Genomic DNA, 23,302 nt, shown 5'->3' with positions numbered 1-23,302 from the left:
GCTGACAAATCTCTCACCATGCATAGTAATGTGATTGATATTGTCAAGCTGTTTTGATTTATTTTCGTTTTGTTTCTGTTTTACTAAATATTAACTCCCCTTGTAGAGATCAAAGAGATCAAACCCAGCAGAAAAAGCTAATGTTGTGACTCATCCATTTGCAGGTAAATTGTACCCATTTTTATACTCATTATTGTTTTTATTCCTATTTTTTCATATACATTAAAAAAGGATGATGTTGGTTAAAATTCAGAGTAAAGAAAAACATGTTGAATTCATTGTAAACGTTAAAAATCCACTATACGATCTCTTGTTAAAAGTATCTTGTTAAAATGCAAAGATTTATAAATGTATTGTGATATTCTAAAATGTATTTTCTGTAAAGTGAAAAGACAGCTCTTTGATATGCTTTGTTGTCAGTTTAACCAGAGTACTACAAAGAGATCAAAGAGATCAAACCCAGCAGAAAAAGCTAATGTTGTGACTCATCCATTTGCAGAACTGTAATAATAAAAACCTCATCATCCAGTCCAGCGTGAATGTGGATCTTTGGTGGGACACGTACAACGCGGTTACAATAACATTTTCGACAGAGTGTGCCTCAAGATTTTTTTCGACTAAATAAGTGTGCCTCGGCTCAAAAAAGGTTGAGAAACATTCCTCTAGGGGTCGCTGTTGCATGGCTGGAGTGTTGATTTCAACCGGAAACAGGAAGTAGATATTACACACTCGCATAAGTGTCTATCAATTCAAAATACGCGTCTGTGCGTATACAAACACGACGGAATTTCGGTTTTGGATACGTCGACACCATGCCAGTCACTTGTGCGTCTTTGGGTTGCAACAATAGGTTTGTGAAGGGGTCGGACATACGATTTTACCGGTAAGTTAGTTAGTTACACGCTTTGTTTATAAAATTCGTGTTTCGGCCACTAAAGTGTAAAAATAAGTGGGTCTCCATTCCCGATTCGTGTGCGAAGAAATGATCTTGAACAAGTACAGTACAGTTAGCAATCACTGCATTGAGATAGAGCCTACCTCTAATAACTAATCAAATAAACATACTGGAAAGGGGTTTCCTGTAGACAAATCATGTAACTAAGCAAGGTTGGGTAGGATTACTTTAACTTGATTACTTTCCATTACTTTTGGATTACTCCAATACCAAATATGCTAATAAATGACAAAAGAAACTAAATATGAATAAAATGATGACTCACAACACGTTGTAAGCTTTCTCTCCTGACTTTGATCTCTGTCAAAACTAACATAAAATGCAACAGAAACAAAATGATAATAAATCCAATCAGCTTGCCAACATCATTTTTCCCGTTCCATGTATTCCGTTACTCTCCAAGCCTGCACAAAATTTAGTCATTTTATTCATATTTAGTTAATTTTGTCTTTTATTAGCATATTTGGTATTGGAGTAATCCAAAAGTAATTGAAAGTAATCAAGATAAAGTAACCCTACCCAACCCTGGTTACACGCTTTGTTTATAAAATACGTGTTTCGGCCACTAAGTTTTAAAGATAAGTGGGTCCCCATACCCGATACGTGAGCGAAAAATGATCGTGAACAAGTACAGTACAGTTAGCAACCATGGATCAGTGGAACATACAACATCCTAGGTTAGACATAGTGTTTTATAAACACTGCATTGAGATAGGGCCTACCTCTAATAACTAATTAAATACACATACTAGGAAGGGGTTTCCTGTAGACATAAATCATTTAACTAAGCAGGGTTGGGTAGGGTTACTTTAACTTGATTACTTTCAATGACTTTTGGATTACTCCAATACCAAATATGCTAATAAAAGACAAAAGGAGCTAAATATGAATACAATTATGACTCACAACATGTGGTAAGCTTTCTCTCCTGGCTTTGATCTCTTTGATCTCCGGCAAAATTAACATAAAATGCGACAGAAACAAAATGAAAATAAATCCAAACCGCTTGCCAACATAATATTTGTCCTTCTATGTGTTCCGTTACTCCCCAAGCCTGCACAAAATTTAGTCATTTTATTCTTATTTAGTATCTTTTATCTTTTATTAGGATATTTGGTATTGGAGTAATCCAAAAGTAATTGAAAGTAATCAGGTTAAAGTAACCCTACCCAACCCTGTAACTAAGGTAAGCACTTTTACCATCTTCACACATGTAAGTACTATCACTCTAATCACACTCCCTGTTGTAATATCATTATTGAAGCCAGCTTTCAATTTTCTTCCTTTCAGGTTCCCACTGAGCAAACCTTCTCTTTCCGCCAAATGGGTTCAGAGTCTGGGGTTACGAAACTTCATCCCAACTGCCAACACATGCTTATGTTCAGAACATTTTTCTAGTGACTGCTTCAGAGACTATAATGGAAAACAATTCCTGAGGGAGGATGCAGTGCCTTCCTTGTTCCCCCTTGGGCAAGACTCCTCGAAGGTTTGTGTCCAGCCGTTTCGTTTTTTTTTCCCTCACAATCATCAAACATCATCTTAAAGTAGTGGTTCTTAGTTTGGGTTTGATTGAACCCTTAGGGTTCGGTGAGGGAGTCTCTGGGTTTGGTGAGGGTGTGCCGCTAAGATCAAGACTCGTCATCTCATCATGTCTATACACCATGACATGCCCCACTTGGCCATCACTGGCTGCAGATGAAAATTGTATTGTTGTGTTTTCAAAGATTGAGAAGTGCTTGAATTTGGGGTGAAGTGGTTGTAAACACTTAAAATTGTTGCCATGTTTTCAACAAGTCTATTTATAGAATGGCGACAAATGGCAACAATGTTAGATTAGGCCTCTCAGATGTTCGAAAGAATTCTTGAGCTGCTCCGCTAGGTGGAACTTTACAAAGGGAAATTGTTTTTTTTTTATGCTCATTTTGTTTGGATATTGAAATAGTCTGGGGAATGTTTTTTTTTATAGTTTATTGTAATTAAAATCATATCAGTGAATGGATTCAAGAAGAATGGTTCACACAGCCTCATTCCAACACACAGAAACCATGTAGGTGAATATTTTTGTGTGGTACCCGGTGTAATCTGGGACCTATAACGGCGCCTACCAGAGGGCACCAGGTCAAAGAAGTGGCAATGTCCTCTAGACTGAGCAGAGCGCAGCTGATGATCTTCTGGGCTGTGTTGATTACTCTGAGTATGTTTTTCATGTCCGCTGCTGCAGTGGTGACATTGTTAGTGTTTTACTTGCATGGGTGTACAGCGTGTGTAGCAATGTTATGATTGGCTCCCTAGCGCAAGTTAACCTGATCTATCATCGGCTGGACACCTGTCACTCACCGAGCTATAACGCAATTGATTCTTTTTTTTTTAATTGGGAAAAAAAGTGGAATTTTATATCATGTGCTGCATAGATTTTTTTGTGCGCTGAGATGTGGGATCACTCTGCAATTGGTCAGACATGCATCTTAGACGGAACACTGGTCTTGAGTTTGAGAAAAAAACAACCCCAACATATTTTATATTAGACTATTGTAGAGGTTTGGTCAGTGCGCATATGGAATTGGATGGGTTCGGTAGTTCCAACAGGGTTAAGAACCAGTGTTAAGTCATCCTCACCTTTTGCGGTCAAATCATTTCTAACGTCTCAAAATATTTTCTAGATTGAACTACGAAAACGGGCGACGATGCCACTACCCAACGTCACGAGTAACCTGGGGCCACAGGGAGAGAGGGATAAAGCGAGAGAGATGGTTACTTCACGTAGAGGCGGTGGAAGGGTAAGATTTCTATTTTGTTTACATGTGGGATTTAATTTTCTTTAACTGCATTAGTCACCAACATGAAGATTATGCGCAGGGCTACAACAATGAATCGATTTTAAAATGTATTATTGTTAACGAATTTCATCATCCATTTGTTGTGTTCTGTGATTTATGCACACCTGTATTTTGCTGTGACGTTGAGTGGACGTACTTGTAGTACCACTTTGATCCAGCAGAGGTGAACGTGAGACCGCATTTTTAATTAAATTTTCTTTATTGTCGTTTATATACACGTTGTGAAACATTTTATGAAAAGAGATTTTAGATGGCATTCCAAGGTAAATATGAAAGATTTAAAAGAGTAAATCAAGATTAAAAAAACTGCCAGGATAAATTGGCAAAAATAATAAGAAAGAAGTGCCCAGAGACTGGTCCAAGTTATAATCGGGCTCTAAAAAAATACTGCATCGTAATAGTAGTGCAATAACATTTGGCAGAAGCACTAAGAAAATGAGAAGTTCAAACCAAAAGGCTTTTGTGTAATAAAGAAGAGACAAGTTATAAGATAAATAGTGAGGGGAAATAAAGAGAGAGAGGATGAGAAAAAATAAAAGGAAAAAGAAAGAGAAAATGAAAAAGGTAGAAAGAAGTCAAGTCATGTTTATTTGTTACGCCCTTAATCAGTCTTAAGGGCTGCACAGACCAGATTATTGCAAACCACAGACTATTGTGACACCATCCCCTGATCTAAAACCTACATGAAGGCAAATAATACACAGATATTGTCAACATAAAATATAGGTTATTCATATGCTATAGAATAGAAGTGTGTTTTAAGCCTAGAAAAATCAATGAGAAAAGGCAAAAAAGAGGAGAGAGACAATACTTGTTTTTTTTTACCCACTCTTGATTTTTTTAAAGGATGCTCATTTTTGTTCCAGGGCGGACGAGGTGGCAGAGGTGCAAAACACACGAGTGACAGGTGAGATGACTTGGTGCAGAAGGAGGGAGGAATGGTATTTTCTTCAGTTATGATGTTATCACTTCAATGCACATAAATCATTGTCAAATCATTAACATTTAATGTCTTAAATTGCATCTCATCATTTACTGCGCACACAAATAATAAGCCTGAGTTACTTAATCATAAATAAACGACATTTTTTTTAAGAGTGATTGTTTTTCCATCTCCACTGTTACAAAAGTAGGCAACAAATTAGTTTTTGAGCAGGGGGCCCCCTAGGGACCCCTGAGAAGCCTGCGGACCTGTTCTGAAAATAGATCACCAGTGCAGGGTCTTTCCATCTTGCTGTCATTCAACAGCTTTTAAAGTTCAATTATTGTTCCTCGCCTTCAGAGAAGACACTTAACATTCTTAATCAGAAAAATAAATGGAGAAAATAGTGTTTGGAGACTGACATAAGTTGTAATATTAGTGCAATGTAATGCAATTTACAACATTTACGAGGTTATCGAAAGCGCATGGCATTTGCAACTGAAAATGCAAGCTACATAGCGATGTCATTTTTACCCAACACCTATATAGGGAGAGATTTGCCTCAAACGAAGATATTTATGATTTACTCGAGATCTTAAAATCGCATGTCTTGACAAATGCACACCAGGATTAAAATTTGCATATGTAAATCACAGATACATTTGTGGCTCTTCGAAATGCATGATTCACACAAGTTTTCTTTGCCCCCTGCCCATCTGAGCACCATGGGAGCCAGAGCCTTCAGTCGCGCTGCTCCCAAGCTTTGGAACAATCTACCTCCGGACCTCCAAAACGGCACACCTCTCTCCACTTTTAAGTCCCGTCTAAAAACACACCTGTTCAGGACTGCCTACAACACATAGCTTCTCCATTTCCTATGATTTTATGTCTTGTTTTTATTTATTATTTCGCTTACAACTTTTTGAATTGTATTTTTTCCATTGTCTGTACAGTGTCCTTGAGTGGCTTGAAAGGCGCTTTTAAATAAAATGCATTATTATTATTATGCATTATCATTAATGGGACCGGAGTGTTTGGATAATTGCAGTGTCTGAAATAACGTCTGCATTGCATTTTTTACGTCTGGTGTCCAACTTACAAAAGGTTTTTTTTTCCCCAAATCAAATGTTTGCTTTATTACGATTTTGAAATCTTCGTTCGGTTTGGGAATTTCGGTTTGTTTGGTGATTTGCATACTCTGCAGCCAATCAGAAGCCTGCATCGAGTAACTTCGTGCTTCCGGACTTTTCCGAGCTTTTATAAGGTCGTGCATTTGCATATCATTTTCCAAAGTAGACGCACAGCGAACACAAGAAAAATGGATAAGTGGTTAGAATTCAAGCCAAAACCTCAGCCCCAGGAGAAAGATTCAAAAAAAGCTAACAAAATCTATGACTCTACAAAACGTAAACATACATTAAAAGCATCGTGGAAAAGGGAGTTCACGTGGCTAGGAATTGTTTAGATTTGTCAATTTAATAGCGCTCTTACTCGTGGCATTGCGGTAAGACGTTTTCTATTCTGTGACGTCATTACGCACGCACCATTCAAAATAAGCTAACAAAATTGATGACACTATAAAATGTAAACGTACATTAAAAGCATTGTGGAAGGAGGAGTTCACATGGCTTCTAGCAGACGACGACATTGCATGAATGAAGATGAGTGAATACAGGTACATACTGATGGCAGATGGAAAACAGCAATGTCATATACATGCAATGAATGTTATAAGTAGATTTATAATAAACTTAATTTTATAGTGTTGTTCTGTTATATAATCTGATTTGTAACCATGGCTTTTTTTGCTGTGAGTCATCTTATTGTTTTTCAAGTTGTGAAAAATGGGGCAGGCAATTTTATGGCTGGGCAGGCAACTTTTCAAAGTTGTCTGGTGTCCGGTAACTTTTTGTCATGAGTTTCAGACACTGATAATTGCCTTTAAAAGCCCTGAAGAATTGCTTGAATTTGGTATTTTCATAGTGAATATAGAATAGAATATACCTTTATTGTCATTGTTACAACATGGGATATATTGTGACAACGAAATTGGACATGGCACTCCAGTACAGCATCTTACAGTGAGGATAAGGAAAACAAAGAAGATGTTTTAACTGTCTTTGTTGTATAGGCTTTGTTTCCTCCGGAGGGGGTGAGTGACAGACAGAGATGGGCGGATCCAACTAGATGTTTGATCTTACTGTACACACGGTCCAGTGTTTTTTTCCCTAATTGCTCAGTCCACGTGTTGAATGGATTTGGGAAGTACAGTCCTTAAACATGTTTAGGTGTAGCATACACCCCTCTCTTGGGCACGACCCAAAAGAGGCGATGATGCTTCATAGGACAAAGCCGTACAAACTAATGCCAGATGCAGTTAATCACAAGGGAATGAGTGCAATGGTCAAGTGAACCCTGATATATGTATAAACATTTACTATTGGTTTCCCCAGTTATTAAAGAGATGTCTACAGGTTCTGGATTTGTGCTGAGAAAAATATGGTGTGAAACTTGAGCAAAGAACTATAAAACCACTGCATGACTGATTGCAACCCAATGACTGATGTCTTTGCCATGTCTCACACAGGCAGAGTTTTGGAGGAAAAAGCAGAGTTTACGACAGTAAAGGTCGCCTGCTGTCCAACGGGAAGGACTTGTGCGACTGTTTGGACGTGGACTGCATGGGTTGTTTCTATCCATGCGCCGACTGCACCTCACGCAAATGCGGGTTCGAGTGCCGCTGTGATAGGAAGTGGCTTTATGAGCAGATGGAAGTGGAAGGAGGCGAGATCATCCGCAACAAGTACGCCTTCTGATGAAGCGAGGTCATCTCTTCAGTGCTTTGCAAAAGTATTGGTCCCCCAAGATCTTTTTGACATATTTCAGGTTTCAAACTTGGATGATAAAAAAAAAAAAAAACCTCAGATAATTTCCAAGAAGCATGCGAGACACAATTGTGAAAAGAAACTAAATTGTGGGGATTACCACTTGTGAAGCCCCTTCTCAAGGCTTCCTTTTTCCTCACGCTGAGGTTTTGAGTTTTTCCTTGCCTGCATGCTGGTTTAAGATCGGGTAATGGTGTAAATGTAATCCTGTGCAGTCCTTTGAGACATTTTTGTGATTAAGGGCGATATGAATAAATGTGACTTGACCTGTCTTGAAATTAATCCAACATTTGATATTGTGAAAAATACAAATTTTAAAAGTAGGCGTTATATTTGAGTTAATACTTTGTACAATGTACTTTGGTTGCGATCAGAGCCATAATCCTTTTTGGGCATGTCACACGTTTTGCACATCTCAAAACTAAATATTTGCTCATTCTTCCTTACAAAACGGTTGTAAGGTTTGGTGGTAAATGGACTGCATTTTTTTACAGCGCGGGCAGGCATAGGATCATGATTCAAACCAGCCCGCCGCAACGTTCATAGTATGTCAAAAACAAGTCAAACTCTTTCTAGACAGGTCATCCATTTCATGGGTAATGGAGCCTGTGTAGGCGAGATACAGGCTTGGCACGGGTACCTTGTTATGTAGCCTAGCCGCACTGGGCCATACTTGCTGCCTCAGTCTTTTCCCAGACCTGATAACAATCCACGAAGCACCCACTGGTGATCTCTATTTATACGCGCTCCTCTGACTTTCCTCAGAGTCTGATGTATTTGATGAATTTATTTTCAAGGTTAAGAGTCGTTGAAATACTAGCTGTATTTTTAGCCCCGCTTCTCAGTTTGTTTTGGGTGGAGACATCAACTTCTGCGCCCTCCCACCTCGGCTGTTAAACAGACAGCATACACCGGCCTATCACAGTCGCGCACACACACTCACACAACCTGCCCCCTAATAATAATAACATTTGATGTATGGCGTCTCTTGCTGAACACAGTGCACAATATGTTGATATCAATGATAATAAAGACAATTCAGTTTAAAATTTGAGAAGCAGTGAACCAAAGCGCGAAGTGGCGAGGTTTCTTCTTAAAGGGAGAGTAGACATCAATCAATTTTAACCTTGCAAGGAGAACAGCAGAGGACTGTACAAAAAATCCTCATGTTTCAAAAATCCCTATCTGTTCTGAAAGTCTTGAGCCTTTTTTTTTTTTAATTAAATCTCCTTGGTTACCAAAAGCAGACCAGCCCCCAAAGGGTGCGAAAATCAAATAAGTACATTATTGGCAATTGTTTCAACAGTGCATAGTTTTCAAAATAATGAACAGTGAGCAGTAATTGTCAAAATAACTAACAACCCCATGCTATCTCCTTAAAAACAGTACTAAATTCTTCATTGCAAGCAAGCAGAATAGACTTCTCAAAAGTGCATGATGTACAACTGTGAGAGATCTACAATGCATAGCTTAGCAAAAACCAATCAAGTTCGGGGACTAAGGAATTGAATGTCAAACACCCTACTCGTTTACGAATTAAAACTGCTTTGTAGTGTTGGCGTGTAAACCTAGCCAGTCTGCCTCGCGGGGAAGTAGGAGACACGATTTTTGGAGACAACGTTTTAGTGTTAAAATCTTGGCAGGGATCCCATTTAAATTGTGTTTTTGTTCTTCTACCTTGTGCAAAATGCAAAATATGCAGTTGCGTCGTGCACAAACTTACCCGATGAATCAAGGTTTGTTTTACATTTTGACAGTCGAAAAATATCCATTTTCGAAAACTTGATGCATCCCTACTTTTATTCACTAAATATTCTGTATCACAGTGCTGGATTGCAACATATCGAGTTTTTCCTTTTTCTTTTAAGGTGAAACACATTTGGTATTCGATGGTACCATTGTGCACTCGTGTTAGAAAGTAGGGTAAATTCAACAATATATGTTCCTTTTAACAAATCGGTTATACCAAAGCGTTAGCTCTGTACATGCATGCTTTTGTTTTTTAACTTGACATTTTAATGTTATGCCCATTGAAGAGAATTTTGAGGGATGAATTACTAAAGTCACCAATTTGAGACTATTTTGAGTCATTGAGATTATTTTCTTTTCTTGTTTTCTTTTTTTAAAATGTGGCAACTCATGTAAATAAGCATCCTCATATTTTACATGGTTAGATTAGAACCATCACTTTGAATGTTGATGTTTCTTAAACTCAGTTCAATGAAGCATCTCATTTCCTTGCCCATCATCCAACTGTCATCGGCCCCTTTAAAAGCTTTGTGTAAGACGTTGCCCCACTTGAGAACAAGATCGGTTCCGGACGATCGTTGGTAAGTTTAATTTTTTCGTAAGTTGCTTTAGTGATATATATTTTGTATGTTTAAGGTTTATATAAGTGGGTTTAAGGCTTGTATAAGTTACCTGTATTGTTTTGTACCAAAAAACAAACATTTCATAAAATATCCTCTATAAAGTTAAGTTGAACTTACTTTTGGAAGATGAGCTTCAAGAGTTAGGTGACTTTCTCCTCTGTGGTAAAAAGTGACTGAAAAAAAGCGATCCAAACTTTTTCTCAACCGCATCAAGCTCCCTTATTCCACTTTCATTTCAAAAGAAACTGCCCGCCCCTTCTTTACACTTTACACAAACCGTATTGAATGGAGATATTAAACAATAAAAATGTCAAAGTATAGAATGTTTACACATGAACTAGGAAGATGAAGCTGTATTTCTTCTTCGGGGGGATGCTGGTTCACTTTTCACAGCACCACACGCGGTAGCGACGGAATAACGCACTACAGTAATGTCCTGTACTCTGAAAAAGGTGCACACAATATAAAATCTAACTTCGCATTTTTTTTGACATCCCTAAAATAATGTTCGTATCTACCGTTTTTCGCAAGTCCAATGGTCCTAAGTAGGGGAGCGTCTGTACTCTAAATACTATTTTGAATAGTTTCCATAAGATTGTGACACGGGTAAGTGCTCAGGAGATCAGATGCTAAATAAATTTGTATAAGAGATGTCTCTCATTTCCCTTTCACATGCGTGTAGTACTGTTAAGTGTACTCGTCTGTATCCTGTACTCTGGACTCTGTTCCGTTGTTTTTCAAAATTGAACCTTCATCCATTTCTACTACTTTGGCAGACTTTTCTAATTGGTGAAATGGGATTTTTAGGGATGTACTAAAATCAAATTGTTGGCTAAAATCTAAAATGTGAAACGCCTTGTTAAAAAAAAAAATCTATACTCTAGCTTCCATTCCTCCCCATTGTCTTTTTAGTCTTTTTAGCCATTAGTTAATTGGTTAGTTTTGGTGAGAGTTGGTCTCAGGTGTCTGTTTAAAGGCAAATGGAATTGGTTTACCTAAGAAAGGAGGGTTAGGGTGGATTTAGTGCACAATTATACATTATTTTGGTGAGTAAAATATGGATATATTCCAAATGTATATTGCAATTTAAATAAGTTATTATGGATTTGTTCTCATATGTGTCGCAGCTGTAGCTGCAGTACATATTTAATGGCCATAAATTGGATAATGAGGGTTTGATTGATTCAGCCTCCTGAAGGCCTAAGTGTAAAATGCACGGCCAGTTAAACATTCTGTCATGATTTACGCATGAAATAAGCACTGAATTGAAGTTTTATTTATTTATTGACAAGTGAATGCAGAAATCGTCTCTTTTTTTTATAGTCAAGGTTCAAATCGAAAGAGCTTTAAAGCAGCTTGAAGGAACACGTCCGCAGTATGTGTTGTCTTCATTGCACGATGTACAGTGGCAGTTTTTAGCGACGGGGTAGGGTACACCCACTGGACAGCCTCTGATGTATTTCACTTTGGTAGTCCAATTCCCGTTACAGACGTTCTGTTTGGTCCGGAACACAGGGGACATGTAGACTGGATCCTGCGATCAGAACAGTAGACATGTGAGCCAGTACTATCAAACCGGAAAATACGGTAAAGTTGAAATGAAAATAAACATACAGGGTTCGTACGGGTGCTTGAAATTTTAATTTTTAAGGATTGAAACGTGCTTGAATTTTAGGCGAAGTGCTCGTAAATGCTTGAAATTGTTTCCATGTTTCTTGGCAAGTCTGCTTAAAAATGACGCCAACACTGCTCTCTGGTGGCATTACTTTTCCATTGCATTTCTTCTTCCCTCATGATTTATGCGCAGTTACCATTAGTTTGTAGGCCATTGTCCTATCAAGCTTAATCTTCCCTTTGGCCCAAGAGGACAGTTGCATACTACACATAAACAGGGCACTATGAAATGTGTATTAGTGCAAGTACCATCTATCAATTATAGACTTTTATCATGGGCCATGCAAATTATTTAAGTAGTTTTTTCCTGCAACTGAGAATTTAAGATACATTTTTACCCAACACTTGTATAGAGAGAGATTTGTCTCTCTTTCCTACACATAAAATGAAATGTATTGCTCTTCATTTTTGTTTACTATGATAAGTCCAAATATAATATGATTTTTGGATAAGATGGTAGAAACAGTATCTTACATATTTGCATGTGTATTCCATGCATTAGTATGAATCACTTCGATTTTTTTATTATAGAATACTCTGTTGTTGTCCATTATTTTTCCTTCTGTCCAAAACTTCAATAGGGAAAATAATGTGATTTTTAAAATATCCGATTCATTGATTAATCTAAAAAATAATTGTTGGATTAATCGATGAAAGAATTAATTGAGGGCAGCACGGCGGCGCAGTGGTTAACGCGTGTGCGGCATAGTTCTGGGGTCATGAGATCGAACCTCCTGTGCGGAGTTTGCATGTTCTGCCCGTGCGTGGGTGTCCTTCGGTTTCCTCCCACTTTCCAAAAACATGCATTTCAGGTTAAATGGCCGGTCCAAATTGTCCCTAGGTGTGAATGAGCGAGTGAATTGTCTGTCCCTGTGTGCCCTGTGACTGGCTGGCAACCAGTTCAGGGTGTCCCCTGCCCAATGCCCGAAGATCGCTTGGATGGGCTCCAGCACACCCGCGACCCTACTGTGGATAAGCGGTGCAGATAATGGATGGATGAATTAATTGAATGTTGCAGCCTTAGTAGATATTCCCCAACACTGCAATGTTTTCACCATTGTTGTCTGAAAGCAAGTTACAAAAAAAAATGGTATCATCTTGGCTTCAGTTTAAAAACGAGTCTCTAAATCAATTTGAAGGGTCCCAGTACAGTACCTCGTTATAGCAATGTCCTTCACATACAGTTGTGTAGACGTATTCAGTTTTGCCACAGCTCTCCACTGGGATGGTGACGTTTTGCAAGGAGCAGCCGAAAGTGCACGTCTTACTGGCCCTCGCCAGCACCAGCACTGTTGCCATGACAACTAGCTGCATCCTCTCACCAGTGCAGCACGGGTACCTGCTGTAAGAGGGCATCAGGCATTAAAATACATTTTAAATCGCGGTTTGTCAACTGATGGGTCGGGACCCAGAAGTGTGTCGCGAAATAATGCTAAGAAGAAGAAACAGAAGGTCAATTGCACAGTAGATGGCGCTAATGCCATGCTCAATCCCTTCTACCTGTTCAGTCAATCGACGCATTTGTGAGGGACCACATGTCATTTTAATGTGATTCTGTTGGTTTGATTTCCTTTTTCTGGCCATAATAATGCGTCTCAAGAACGTTGGTGATAAGGGGAAGTGAAAGTGGGAAAACAGTGACATCAACGATCGATAACAAAGAAGGAAATGATTCAAAATATATTAATATTGTGTCTGCCTTCAAAGCACTGCTTGAAGGGACTGTAACTGGTTTTAAAATGTTGTCTTAGTAGTTTTTTTCACCAGTAAATTATCTTTATTATCTAGATTCTAGACAATGTCATAATTATCAATTATCACAATTTAAAAATTCGGGTAAAGACATCTTTTAGTATATTACAGTTGTAGGGGGCTGCTTATATGCGATGTAGGCTTATACGCGAGAAGGCTTGGGGAGTACACAATACATGTTACGTCATTAGAATACAAAATATGGAAGTGCATTCTATTAGTTACAAAAATAAAGACAATCAAATTCCAGGTATTTTTAGTAAAAATAAGTATCACTTTGCAGGATGACAATTTTATTTAAAACCATATTTATGTTGCACACTGCAGGGGACAATGATGGAGTCCGGTGTGCGTTGTTTTTACCTCTTTTTACTCTTTCCCTCATTTGCATTATCTTTGTTTACATTCAGCGTGTCCATTCGTGCCTCTCTCTCTGCTGTCGCGTTCATTCTATGCACACGCACTGCTGCGCTCACTCTCAGATCCCCCCGCAGCCTCCCCAGGTGCCCGAGTACAAAACATGACTATGCGACCAAAACTAACGGAAAGGTGACATGTAAGCAAAGTAGTTAAACAAGTATGATCTTAAAAACGAAATAAGACTAAATCAAATGATTAATGATGCTATTTAATGCCTGGGAGTGTGCCGTCTTCCACAGCATCCTTTCAAGAGTCCTGTAATTTAATGCATGCACTCTTTTATGTGTCTCACATTTGCTTATATTGTACATAATGTGCTGATAGACGAATTGTGTCTATCATAATTCCAATCACTGACAATACATGGACTGAGAGGGATGACAAAACCTCTCGGAGTTTGTTGGAAATTAAGAAAGTGAACACTAGGTGCGTTTAAAACAATTTTGGGCTCTTGAGGTGAACTAAAACAGAAAATCTTGTCTGCCATGTGGAAAAAAGATTGAGTTTTACTCAATACACTAAACCACGTACAATAGTTAAAATGTGAGCAATTTTTCTTTGGACTTCAAGCTAATTCATATTGGTTTCAAGTCATGTTTATTTGTATAGCCCTTAATCACAAAGAGTCTCAAAGGGCTGCACAGACCACAGATTATTGCAAACCACAGACTATTATTACATCATTCCCTGGTCTAAAACCTACATGAGGGCAAGGAAAAACTCAAAAACCTCAACATGAAGAAAAAGAAAAAAGAAAAAAAAATCATAAACCCTACAGTCAGAAACTTTTTCATTAGTTCTATCGTGATTTTGCAATGACAAAATCTCGTCGATTAAAATATGTTTCCTCTTTCTTTTTTAAGGTTTCATTCCTCATTTATCTCAAACAAAATGTCACAATTGTATTTATATTTAGTTTACTGATGACAATTTTCAACAGGTAAGTACGATTGGATTTGAAATTAACCCTCTTCACCTGATGTGGTTAAAATAACTCTAATGAAATATTACCCTGAGTTTAACATACCTTTCTGAAGTGGCCTTTATGGCTTTGAGCGTCCTCCCAAACTCTAACCACAGAAAACAACCACTGGTCCTTCGGTGCTCCCCACGCTCTTAAATAAAGCCGCCCTTGCAGTAAATCATCTCAATCTTTTCAGCTTCAACTCCGTGTTGTTGTTTTTCCACTTGTTTGGTCGAAACATTGACTCAGTAAATCCTCTTCTTTTTCCCTCAGCGGATCAGCTTAGGCCTTTCCTCCCACGTGTTGTGTAGGAGGGGAGGATCGTATCACACGGAGAGTTTGGACAAATCACAGAAATACTAGCTGTCGTCTGCTCCGAGAGTAAATGGAGAACCCAAGGGATACATCAGAAAGCAATAGGTCATTCCTCACCTTCATTGTTTTGGTAATATACTCACTCCTTTCTGATCCATCTCCTTCTTCTTTCCTGACAAACATACACTTTCCTACTGCAAATTACTAGAAAGATTAACATTCAATATCAAGGGTGTTCCGAAGGTCGTGGGCACATTTGAGGTCCACCGTATCTTCTACGTAACTGAATGATCTATCTACCTTGGTCATATCCCTCAAGAAGGGTGCCCGACAGCAAGACAAACACATACAATGACAAAGAAAATTAAAAAAGGGGAAAAAATAGCAAAAAACACACAAACATTTTTGGACCATGGCCAACTGACAGCTTTCACTGGTTTACCCCTGCCGCATCATACAAGTGCCCTGCCCATCCCTTAGAACGCATCCAAACATCCCACTATCCTTTGACAACACCTCTCCACTCATTCCTATCACCAACAAGAGCTCTAGCTTCCACTAGATTTAGATTCCTGCTGTGCACAGGGTCACTGTGAATGGTGATTAGAAAAAAAGTTGTGCCATTTTAAAGTAAGTAATCAAAGTAATTGCATTTAGTCAACCAGGAAAGGCGTTTTGTGTGCTTGAATTTACAAAAACCTGAATCGTGGACTGTTGTCTAATGTGCTTTTTGCTGAAAGTTTCGAAAAGAGACACCAGAGAGGAAGTCCATAGTGAGATGTCACGGTAAATTCATAACAAATGGGTGCTTATGCCCAGTGAAAGGAAAGGGATGCCCCTCATCTTCAGAAGATGTGATTGAAGTTGCAACGACTTTCCAGATTAGCCCACGTAATTCGATCAGAAGAGCCGGTAGGGAACTTTAGTGTCCTACAACAACTGTTTGGCGTGTCTTAGGAAGACGATTGCACATGACGCCTAACAGTCCACAGTTATTCTAACAGTTGAAGGACACCGTTAACAAGCTTAACACTTGCATATAGGGTACCGACAACCACATGAATTTCTTATGCGTCAGCAAGATTTCCCTAAGGCAGGCTCGTCCAAAGTCCGACAGTTAGGGCCCGTGATCAATTTTTTACCGGCCCGCAGCCGCTATCATAAAATTTATATATATGCAGCCCGCCAGTTATGTTGACTGCAGTATAAAATAAATTTGTACCAGAAAAAGACAACATTTCACCAGATGATGTCAGTGGCCCTTCAACCACTTTGTCCTTGGCTTTCTGTAAGTATTTTAACCCACCTCATTTCCGACATGGCAACTGTGAATAAAAAAAGGAAAGTTGACTGTGAGGGTTGCCACTTCCAAGACAAGTGTGAATTAGATTATTTTTTCACCAAAATCTGAAACAACTGCGTCTGCCTAATTTGCCAAGATACTGTGTCTGTTTTCAAAGAATATAATATCAAGAGGCATAGCCAGACGAAACATGCTGACTATGAAAGCTAACTGGAAACAAAGGCTTTGAAAAGGTGAAGCAACTGCAAGCTGCTTTAATAGAACGCTGTTCAAAGAATTCCAGGTTGAATAGTTGCCCCCCACACATTTTCTGATTACCAAATCTGGCCCGCTTTCTAAAAGGTTTGGACACCCCTGCCCTAAGGTTACCTTGTTTTGTGGTATGTCAAATAAAACTGTCCATGAACTATTCTTCTTTGAAAGACCGACTTTCATTTGTGAGATGTCCCAAGACATGCTGGAAAACTGGTTAATGGATAAATTGAGAAAGAGTCTTATGACTTCATTTTCTAACAGGATGGGGCGTCACCTCACTGGACCCTCAGGGTTGGACAGTTTCTGAACACAACGCTGCCAGACAGTCAGATTGGATGGTCTGGACAGAACGATCACCGCATGCGATTTCTTTTGTGGAGATTTGTGAAAGGATTGGTCGATGTGCCCCCTATTTTAAGAGACGCGGATGAGCTGAAGGCACAAAAACGAAAGCTGTTGCAACCATTGACAATGCAATGCTGGGACATTCCATGTAAAAATTTAAATTGCAGACTTTCTAAATATGCCAGATGTGTTTTTATATCCTCAATAGTTTCTGGGACATTCAATTTCAACGTGTGCCTAAGACATTTGAAACGCCCTGTATTTTGGTGCAATCACAATTAGAAGTTACACTACTTCACCAACTCGTCTGCTGGCAGTGTGTACAAGTAGGTAACTATATAAGGACTATAGGCTTAGACTGTCTCTGTCTGCCCTTGAGCCTCTAAGGACTCCGTGCATTGTACTGAAATACAATAACCTTTAGAGAGTGACTCTTTTGTCTTCGGGATTGTTACCTATAAGACCTGAGCAGATTTCACCATTGCTTGAATGCAGGACTATGAGCAAATGATCGTATTCATCCCTAAAATCCCAGTTGGCACTGTGAAGATGCCATTTCAAATGAAGATTGTTTTGATCAATTTTAGGTTTCTTTGGTGCAGAGACTTGGAGCCTAAATGCAGATTTGAGAGGGAAATTAAATGTTTTTGAGATGAAGTGTTTGAGGAGTACGTTAGAAGTGACAAGGTTGGATAGATTGAGAAATGAAATTGTGAGAGACAGAACTTGAGTAGTAGTGGAACTGAGCAAAGGTGTGGATAAGAGAGTACTCGGTTGGTTTGGACACATGGAGAGGATGGATGAGAAGCGAATGTTGAAGAGGATCTACAGAGCAGAAGTCAATGGAAGGAGACCAAGAGGAAGGCCGCGATTGACGTGGATGGATGCTGTTATGAGTTCACTGCGGGAAAGAGGTCTAAATATAGTGGAAGCTACAGCTCTTGTTGGTGATAGGAATGAGTGGAGAGGTGTTGTAAAAGAATAGTGGGATGTTTAGACGTGTTCTAACGGATGGGCAGGGCACTTGTATAATGCGGCAGGGGTAAACCAGTGAAAGCTGTCGAGTCCTGCTGTTGAACAGAAGAGTGTGTTGTATCACCCTGACCCGAGTGACATGGCTGCTTTCTTGTGTCCCTTTCATCTGGAGGGACAAAAGCATGACCGACTTTAGTGCTGAGGTGCTTAACTTGTTTGGGTGTTTGGGCATTTGGGTTAGCCATGGTCCAAAACATTTTTTGTGTGTTTTTGATACTTTTTCCCATTTTTATTTTCCTTGTTTTCGTATGTGTTTCTCTTGCTTTCGGTCACCCCTCTCGAGGGAAATGACCAGAGTAGATAGATAGATAGATAGATTTCTTCTATCTACCAATTTTGATAGAAACATTGACATTATATTTTTTATCAGGTATTGTGGTCATCCATCAAACTATTGGTGCTTCTGTTTCTATTTTCTCAGTTGCAGTAAGCCAAGCCTAGTAGTTTTGACAGGGTAGGCTACGAATGTAGGCTGAATGATAAAGCATAGTTCTGAAAACACAGCTAAATATTTGGCGTAGACATTTTTATACTGATCCGGCCCACCCGAGAACATTAAGTCTGGATACTGCCCCCGAGTCTGAGTTGGATGTGCCTGATTTAGGGCTTCGGAATTTTGTGGTATTTATGTCACTGAAGTTATAGGCTATTTTATACACTGTTTTGTCTTACAGAGAGGCAAATATACTTGCTCTAAATTAAAGTGTTTTTAAAAACTCTATGTCCTCAATAAAGGACAGGATAGGCTTAAATAAAATGAAAAATGCTCGGTAGAAAATAAAAAAAGGAAAAACAAAACCAAAATGTGGACAACGCAGTGTCAGAAAAACTGCCCTGCAATGGTTCAGTCTATTTGATTCCTAGCACCAGTCTCGCTCACTTTCCCTTGGCTAGTTTCACGTGTGGCATAGCGGCGGAGTCTGTGGAGGCTCCGGTGTATTACGGAGAGAGTATCTGATTTTGGATTTACGTTCAGAGCTTTGGAGGGGCTGAGCACCCTTAGTGTCTTGCTGGTTAAAACAATTTTTGATTTCACTTAAAATGTTTTAACATGTAAAATTCAATTATTTACAATATTTTGCTAAAAGGCAGTTTTTATCGAATGTTCATTTTAAGGACTTTTTCATGAATTGAGCGTTACTTTTTTAAATTGAATTATGGCACTCTTAGGCTTCCATAATCACATACTCTCTCCGTAATACACCGGAGCCTCCACAGACTCCGCCGCTACGCCACAAGTAAAAATAGTCGAGTGAAGGTGGGCGAGACCGGTACTAGGTATCAAATGGACTGAAACATTTCAAGGGAGTTTTTCTGACACTGCGTTGTTCACATTTTTGTTTTGTTTTTCCTTTTTTCATATTCTACCTAGCATTTTTCATGATATTTAAGCCTGTCCTGTCCTTTATTAAGGACATAGAGTTTTTAAAAACACTTGAATTTTTCCTAGGTGCTTGGCTTGAATTTATGGATGTACTTGTACTGCCTACGTGACTATTGCATCGATACAACGTCAATCAGCCAACAGCCCTCAGAAAACCGAATTGCCACTTTAAGGAGATTGTGTTTCGATTCCCCCCTTGGGAATTTCAATACGTGATGAGAAGGAAAATGTTATTGTGACTTTACAGTTAGCATTGACGAGCTGTTCGCGTTCTAATTAGTGCTTGAGTCAGATTAATTGTATAATTTAGAAGGAATAGGCATCGCGGGCAACATACCGATTAAGTATCAAAGTGCTGTATCCACGATTGCATTCAACCTAATAGTGCAGTAAAGTAAAATATTTACAGTCGAGGTGCATTCGGGGAGAGCTTTTTTTGCTTGTGATGTGGAAGGGATGCCTATGCAAGTTCTAAATTTCCTTACGGCATTTCGTTACAAATTCGGATTTTGGATCAGGACGCCATGTGGTTGTACGTAGATAGATTATCAGCATCAGATGATACCATTCGATATCAATATTAGGTGCCTCCTTGTCTTTTACAATTAGAAATAACCTAAAACTACACGGTAGAAAAATGCTATATGGTATTACCTCCGTTAATAATGTCAATACTAGAACGGAGACAGGACCCACTTGCGTGTGTTTCTCTTTGTTTTATTGGGAAGAAGGGAAAGGATTGTACATACGATCCGGAGATCGCTAGTCGCGGGGAGTAGGTTGCTCAGACGCGGAAGTGGTATTTCCGTGGCGAGCGATGGCGGTGTCGGGAGCAGGAAAAAACAGGAGAGCAAAAAAACGCTGTCCAGATCAGAAAATGGGTCAAAGCCGGGAAACAGATGGGAGCCAAAACAGGAGTGAGTCAGGGTCGAAAAGCTTGCCTAGCGTGAACTGAGGTTCGGAGATGGACTGACAACAGGTGACAGATAGACAAAGGTTTAAATAGTGAGAGTCCGAGGCAGTTGGCGCCAAAGGAGCGGGCTCAGGTGCCTCACATCAGTAATCATGACAAATAAGGAAGCAGAACCTCTGCAAATGCGAAAATCCGCTAAGTAAAAATCATAATTATTAACTTTATTATTTATTACTTAAGAAAAAAAATCAAATTAACAAGTTCAAGTATTTGTTTGAAATATCATTTTTTTCTTCTTTTTTTTACAACAACTTCTGTATTGCCGTTTTATTGCACAACTTTATTAATTAGGGACCCGGTCCACGTCACTTTACACGATACTTTCCCGCCATAGTGTGGTTGTTACAGCAAACTGCATTTACTACATGGTTCTGTACTATAGAAATCATACCCTATATTATTGAAAAAGTGACCGGTAGCCACTAGGGTGTGCCGAAGACATGGGGCTCCTGAGCAGGTTCAGCGGCTGGAGAAGTTCAAATTTGTTGGCGATAGAAAGCATCTTCCTCTGTTTAGCCAACAAAATGCAGAACACAATGCACCATATATATATATATATATATATTTTTTTTTAAAGGCATTTTCTGCTGGTGTAAAAAAAATATGAATCATGTATTGTAAATTATTTGAGATTTGGGTCGACTCAGATTTAGTGCTACTGAAGGCCTAGGTGGGAAAAACACGCTGTGTCACTAATTTATTTACTTTTTGTTTTAAATTGGGAACAGCAATGTTAGATGGACCAATAGCTCCCCTGTGAAGTTGAGCTCAGGAGGTAGAGCGCTCGTCTTCGGATCAAGGGATCCCAGTTCGAATCCCGGCTCGTCCGTGTTACATGTCGAAGTGTCCTTGGGTAAGACACTGAACCCCTAATACCCCCAATAAGCAGGTTAGCGTCTTACATGGCTGCAATACAAGGCCGCTATTGGGAAATGTGAATCACACTGTAAAGCACTTTGGGAAGTCATTGACTTGAAAAGCGCTACATAAATGCAGATCATTTGAGTGCTTAGTTATTCTGCTCCTCCACATACACACTAGACCCCGGCCTGGGCACTCGGGTCCTCGAGGGCCGCATGTCCTGCCTGGTTTTTGAAGTTTCTCTGCTCCGATACGATTCCAAGCTTCTTACATCTTGCTAACAAGTTTAGGATTTGTATCATTTCAGTTGAGGAAGAGAAACCTCCAAAATCACGCAGGACATGAAGCCCTCGAGGACTGCAGGTCTGCACGAGAGAATAACACTAAAATCCTTCTGCCACCCCTCATTGCTAATCATCGCTGTGCACGACTAACTGATGGCTTTGTCTAGCAATCCCAGACTCTGCTCAGAAGTGCGAGACTGCAGCACGACGGCAATGAGCGAATGCATCCACTGGGGGAGGACCGAGTACTTCTTGCACTCTCTGCATTGAGAGAGCCCCTCAGCTACTAGTGATTGCAATCCCGGCTCTTTTTAGAGAAGCGGCTCTTTCGGCCCGGATCAGTGAAAAATATCCGACTCTTTCGGCTTTTTGGATTTTTTTCTCGTTTTGTGGTACTTTTTATGATATATTACTATTATGATAAAATATTATACTCCTAGTTTGTTAATCATGTTTTCTTTTTCTAAATGCACTATGTCAATAGATCATTATAGCCGCTATTGTTTCAATCAACATTGAACTTTTACCCAATTTAAACTATCAACTTGTTTGTACTAAGCAGACAACATAGAGACGCCACTTATATTGATTGACCAGTCATGAGCTCCTCAAAGAGGGAGAAAACAAAGACTCGAAGACAGAAAGAAAGTAAGAGAGAAGGGTTGAAAGAGAGGAAAATATGGCATAGGAGAGGGAAAGCAGGAGGATAGAGATATTGAAGGAAAGATAGGGAGAGAAAGGAAGTGAGAGAGAAATATATACGGATTGAGAGGGAAAGGCAGAGAAAAGAGTGAAATAGAGAAAGAAAGAGAGAGAGAGATGGAAGATATACTGTAGAGAAAGACAGACATGGAGAAACAGAGTGAGGGATAGAAAAGGGAGACAGAAAAGGTAAATAGGATGAGAGAAAGTGAGAAAAAGAAAGACAGGGAGAACAAAAGGTTATACATAGAAAGAGGAGAATAAATTACAGAGAGATAAAGACAAAGATGGAGAAAGAGATCTAAAGAGAAAGAGAGAAGAAATAGGGAGGAAGAAATAGGGAAGGAGCGAGAACTGCAGTGAGATAAAGATAGAGGGTGAAAGAGAGAATAATAGAAAGAGAAAAGATAAAGAAATAGAGAGAAATAAAGAGCAAAAGAAACAGTGAGGGAGAAAAAAAACTATATCAAAGGAGAGAGAGAGGAGATAGAGAGAAATATAAAGAAATAGAGGGGAAGAAAAGAGAGAAAGATATATTGAGAAAGATAGAAAGATGTACAGAGTGAAAATATATAGAGAAGGATGTATTTAGAAAGAGAAATAGAGAGAGACAGAGAGAAAGAGAAAGAGAGAGCGGGGTAAAGAGAGAGAAAGATACCGTAAACTATATAGAGAGCAATAAACAGAGAGGGAGAAAGAGAAAGGGAGGAGCAGAGATAAAGAGAGAAGGAGAGAGAAAGATACAGTAAAATATATAGAAATAAATAGAAAGATATAGAGAAAGATAGAGATGGAGAAAGAGAGAGAAAGATCAAAGAGAAATGGAGGGAGTGAGTGAGAGAGAGGGGGGAGAGAAGGAGAGATAAAGATACAGTAAAATATATAGAGATAAATAGAGAGAAAGGTATAGAGAAAGATAGAGATGGAGAAAGGGAGAGAGAGTTTCTAAAGGAGCCTGCATCCGACTCTCCTCCTCCGCTCCTCCGCTCCAAAGAGCCATCTCACGGAGCCCTTTCACTCACGAACGACCCATCTCTCCCATCCACACGCGCGCTGGAGGGATA

At 39.2% G+C, this 23,302-nt stretch overlaps 2 protein-coding genes across 3 annotated transcripts; one reads left to right on the top strand and one right to left on the bottom strand.

The window, feature by feature from the left end:
- The first annotated feature begins 623 nt into the window (after window positions 1–623).
- arl14ep (ARF like GTPase 14 effector protein) lies at window positions 624–7,877 on the top strand. Its single transcript, XM_088333579.1, has 5 exons — window positions 624–883; window positions 2,246–2,441; window positions 3,616–3,732; window positions 4,659–4,699; window positions 7,302–7,877. The coding sequence occupies exons 1-5, from the start codon at window positions 813–815 to the stop codon at window positions 7,528–7,530; spliced, it is 654 nt and encodes a 217-aa protein (XP_088189705.1). The 5' UTR covers window positions 624–812; the 3' UTR covers window positions 7,531–7,877.
- A 3,348-nt stretch (window positions 7,878–11,225) lies between these two features.
- LOC148366779 (gonadotropin subunit beta-1-like) lies at window positions 11,226–15,067 on the bottom strand. 2 transcript variants are annotated; one of them, XM_088333578.1, is made up of 3 exons: window positions 14,845–15,067; window positions 12,801–12,987; window positions 11,226–11,505 (listed from the first exon to the last, which is right to left on the bottom strand). In XM_088333578.1, the coding sequence occupies exons 2-3, from the start codon at window positions 12,957–12,959 to the stop codon at window positions 11,302–11,304; spliced, it is 363 nt and encodes a 120-aa protein (XP_088189704.1). In that variant the 5' UTR covers window positions 12,960–12,987; window positions 14,845–15,067; the 3' UTR covers window positions 11,226–11,301. The 2 variants fall into 2 exon arrangements, with proteins under 2 accessions (XP_088189704.1, XP_088189703.1); XM_088333577.1 differs by lacking the exon at window positions 14,845–15,067 and having other exon boundaries at window positions 12,801–13,001.
- Between the last annotated feature and the right edge of the window lie 8,235 nt (window positions 15,068–23,302).

Source organism: Urocampus carinirostris, chromosome 4 (genome assembly GCF_059441175.1).
Source record: "Urocampus carinirostris isolate Australia breed hairy pipefish chromosome 4, RoL_Ucar_1.0, whole genome shotgun sequence".
In the NCBI taxonomy this organism is placed as follows: Eukaryota; Metazoa; Chordata; class Actinopteri; order Syngnathiformes; family Syngnathidae; genus Urocampus; species Urocampus carinirostris.
The sequence above is the reverse complement of the archived record's forward strand: the minus strand, read 5'-3'. Positions and strand labels throughout refer to the sequence as shown.

Bases quoted from the DNA above. Each gene is read 5' to 3' on its own strand.
- arl14ep (XM_088333579.1), top strand. From the start codon at position 813: ATGCCAGTCACTTGTGCGTCTTTGGGTTGCAACAATAGGTTTGTGAAG. The intron at 2,442-3,615 runs GTTTGTGTCCAG...AATATTTTCTAG, and splicing joins TTGGGCAAGACTCCTCGAAG to ATTGAACTACGAAAACGGGC. The intron at 4,700-7,301 runs GTGAGATGACTT...TGTCTCACACAG, and splicing joins GCAAAACACACGAGTGACAG to GCAGAGTTTTGGAGGAAAAA.
- LOC148366779 (XM_088333577.1), bottom strand. From the start codon at position 13,001: ATGCCCTCTTACAGCAGGTACCCGTGCTGCACTGGTGAGAGGATGCAG. The intron at 11,506-12,800 runs GTACTGTACTGG...TTCTGATCGCAG, and splicing joins AAGGACATTGCTATAACGAG to GATCCAGTCTACATGTCCCC.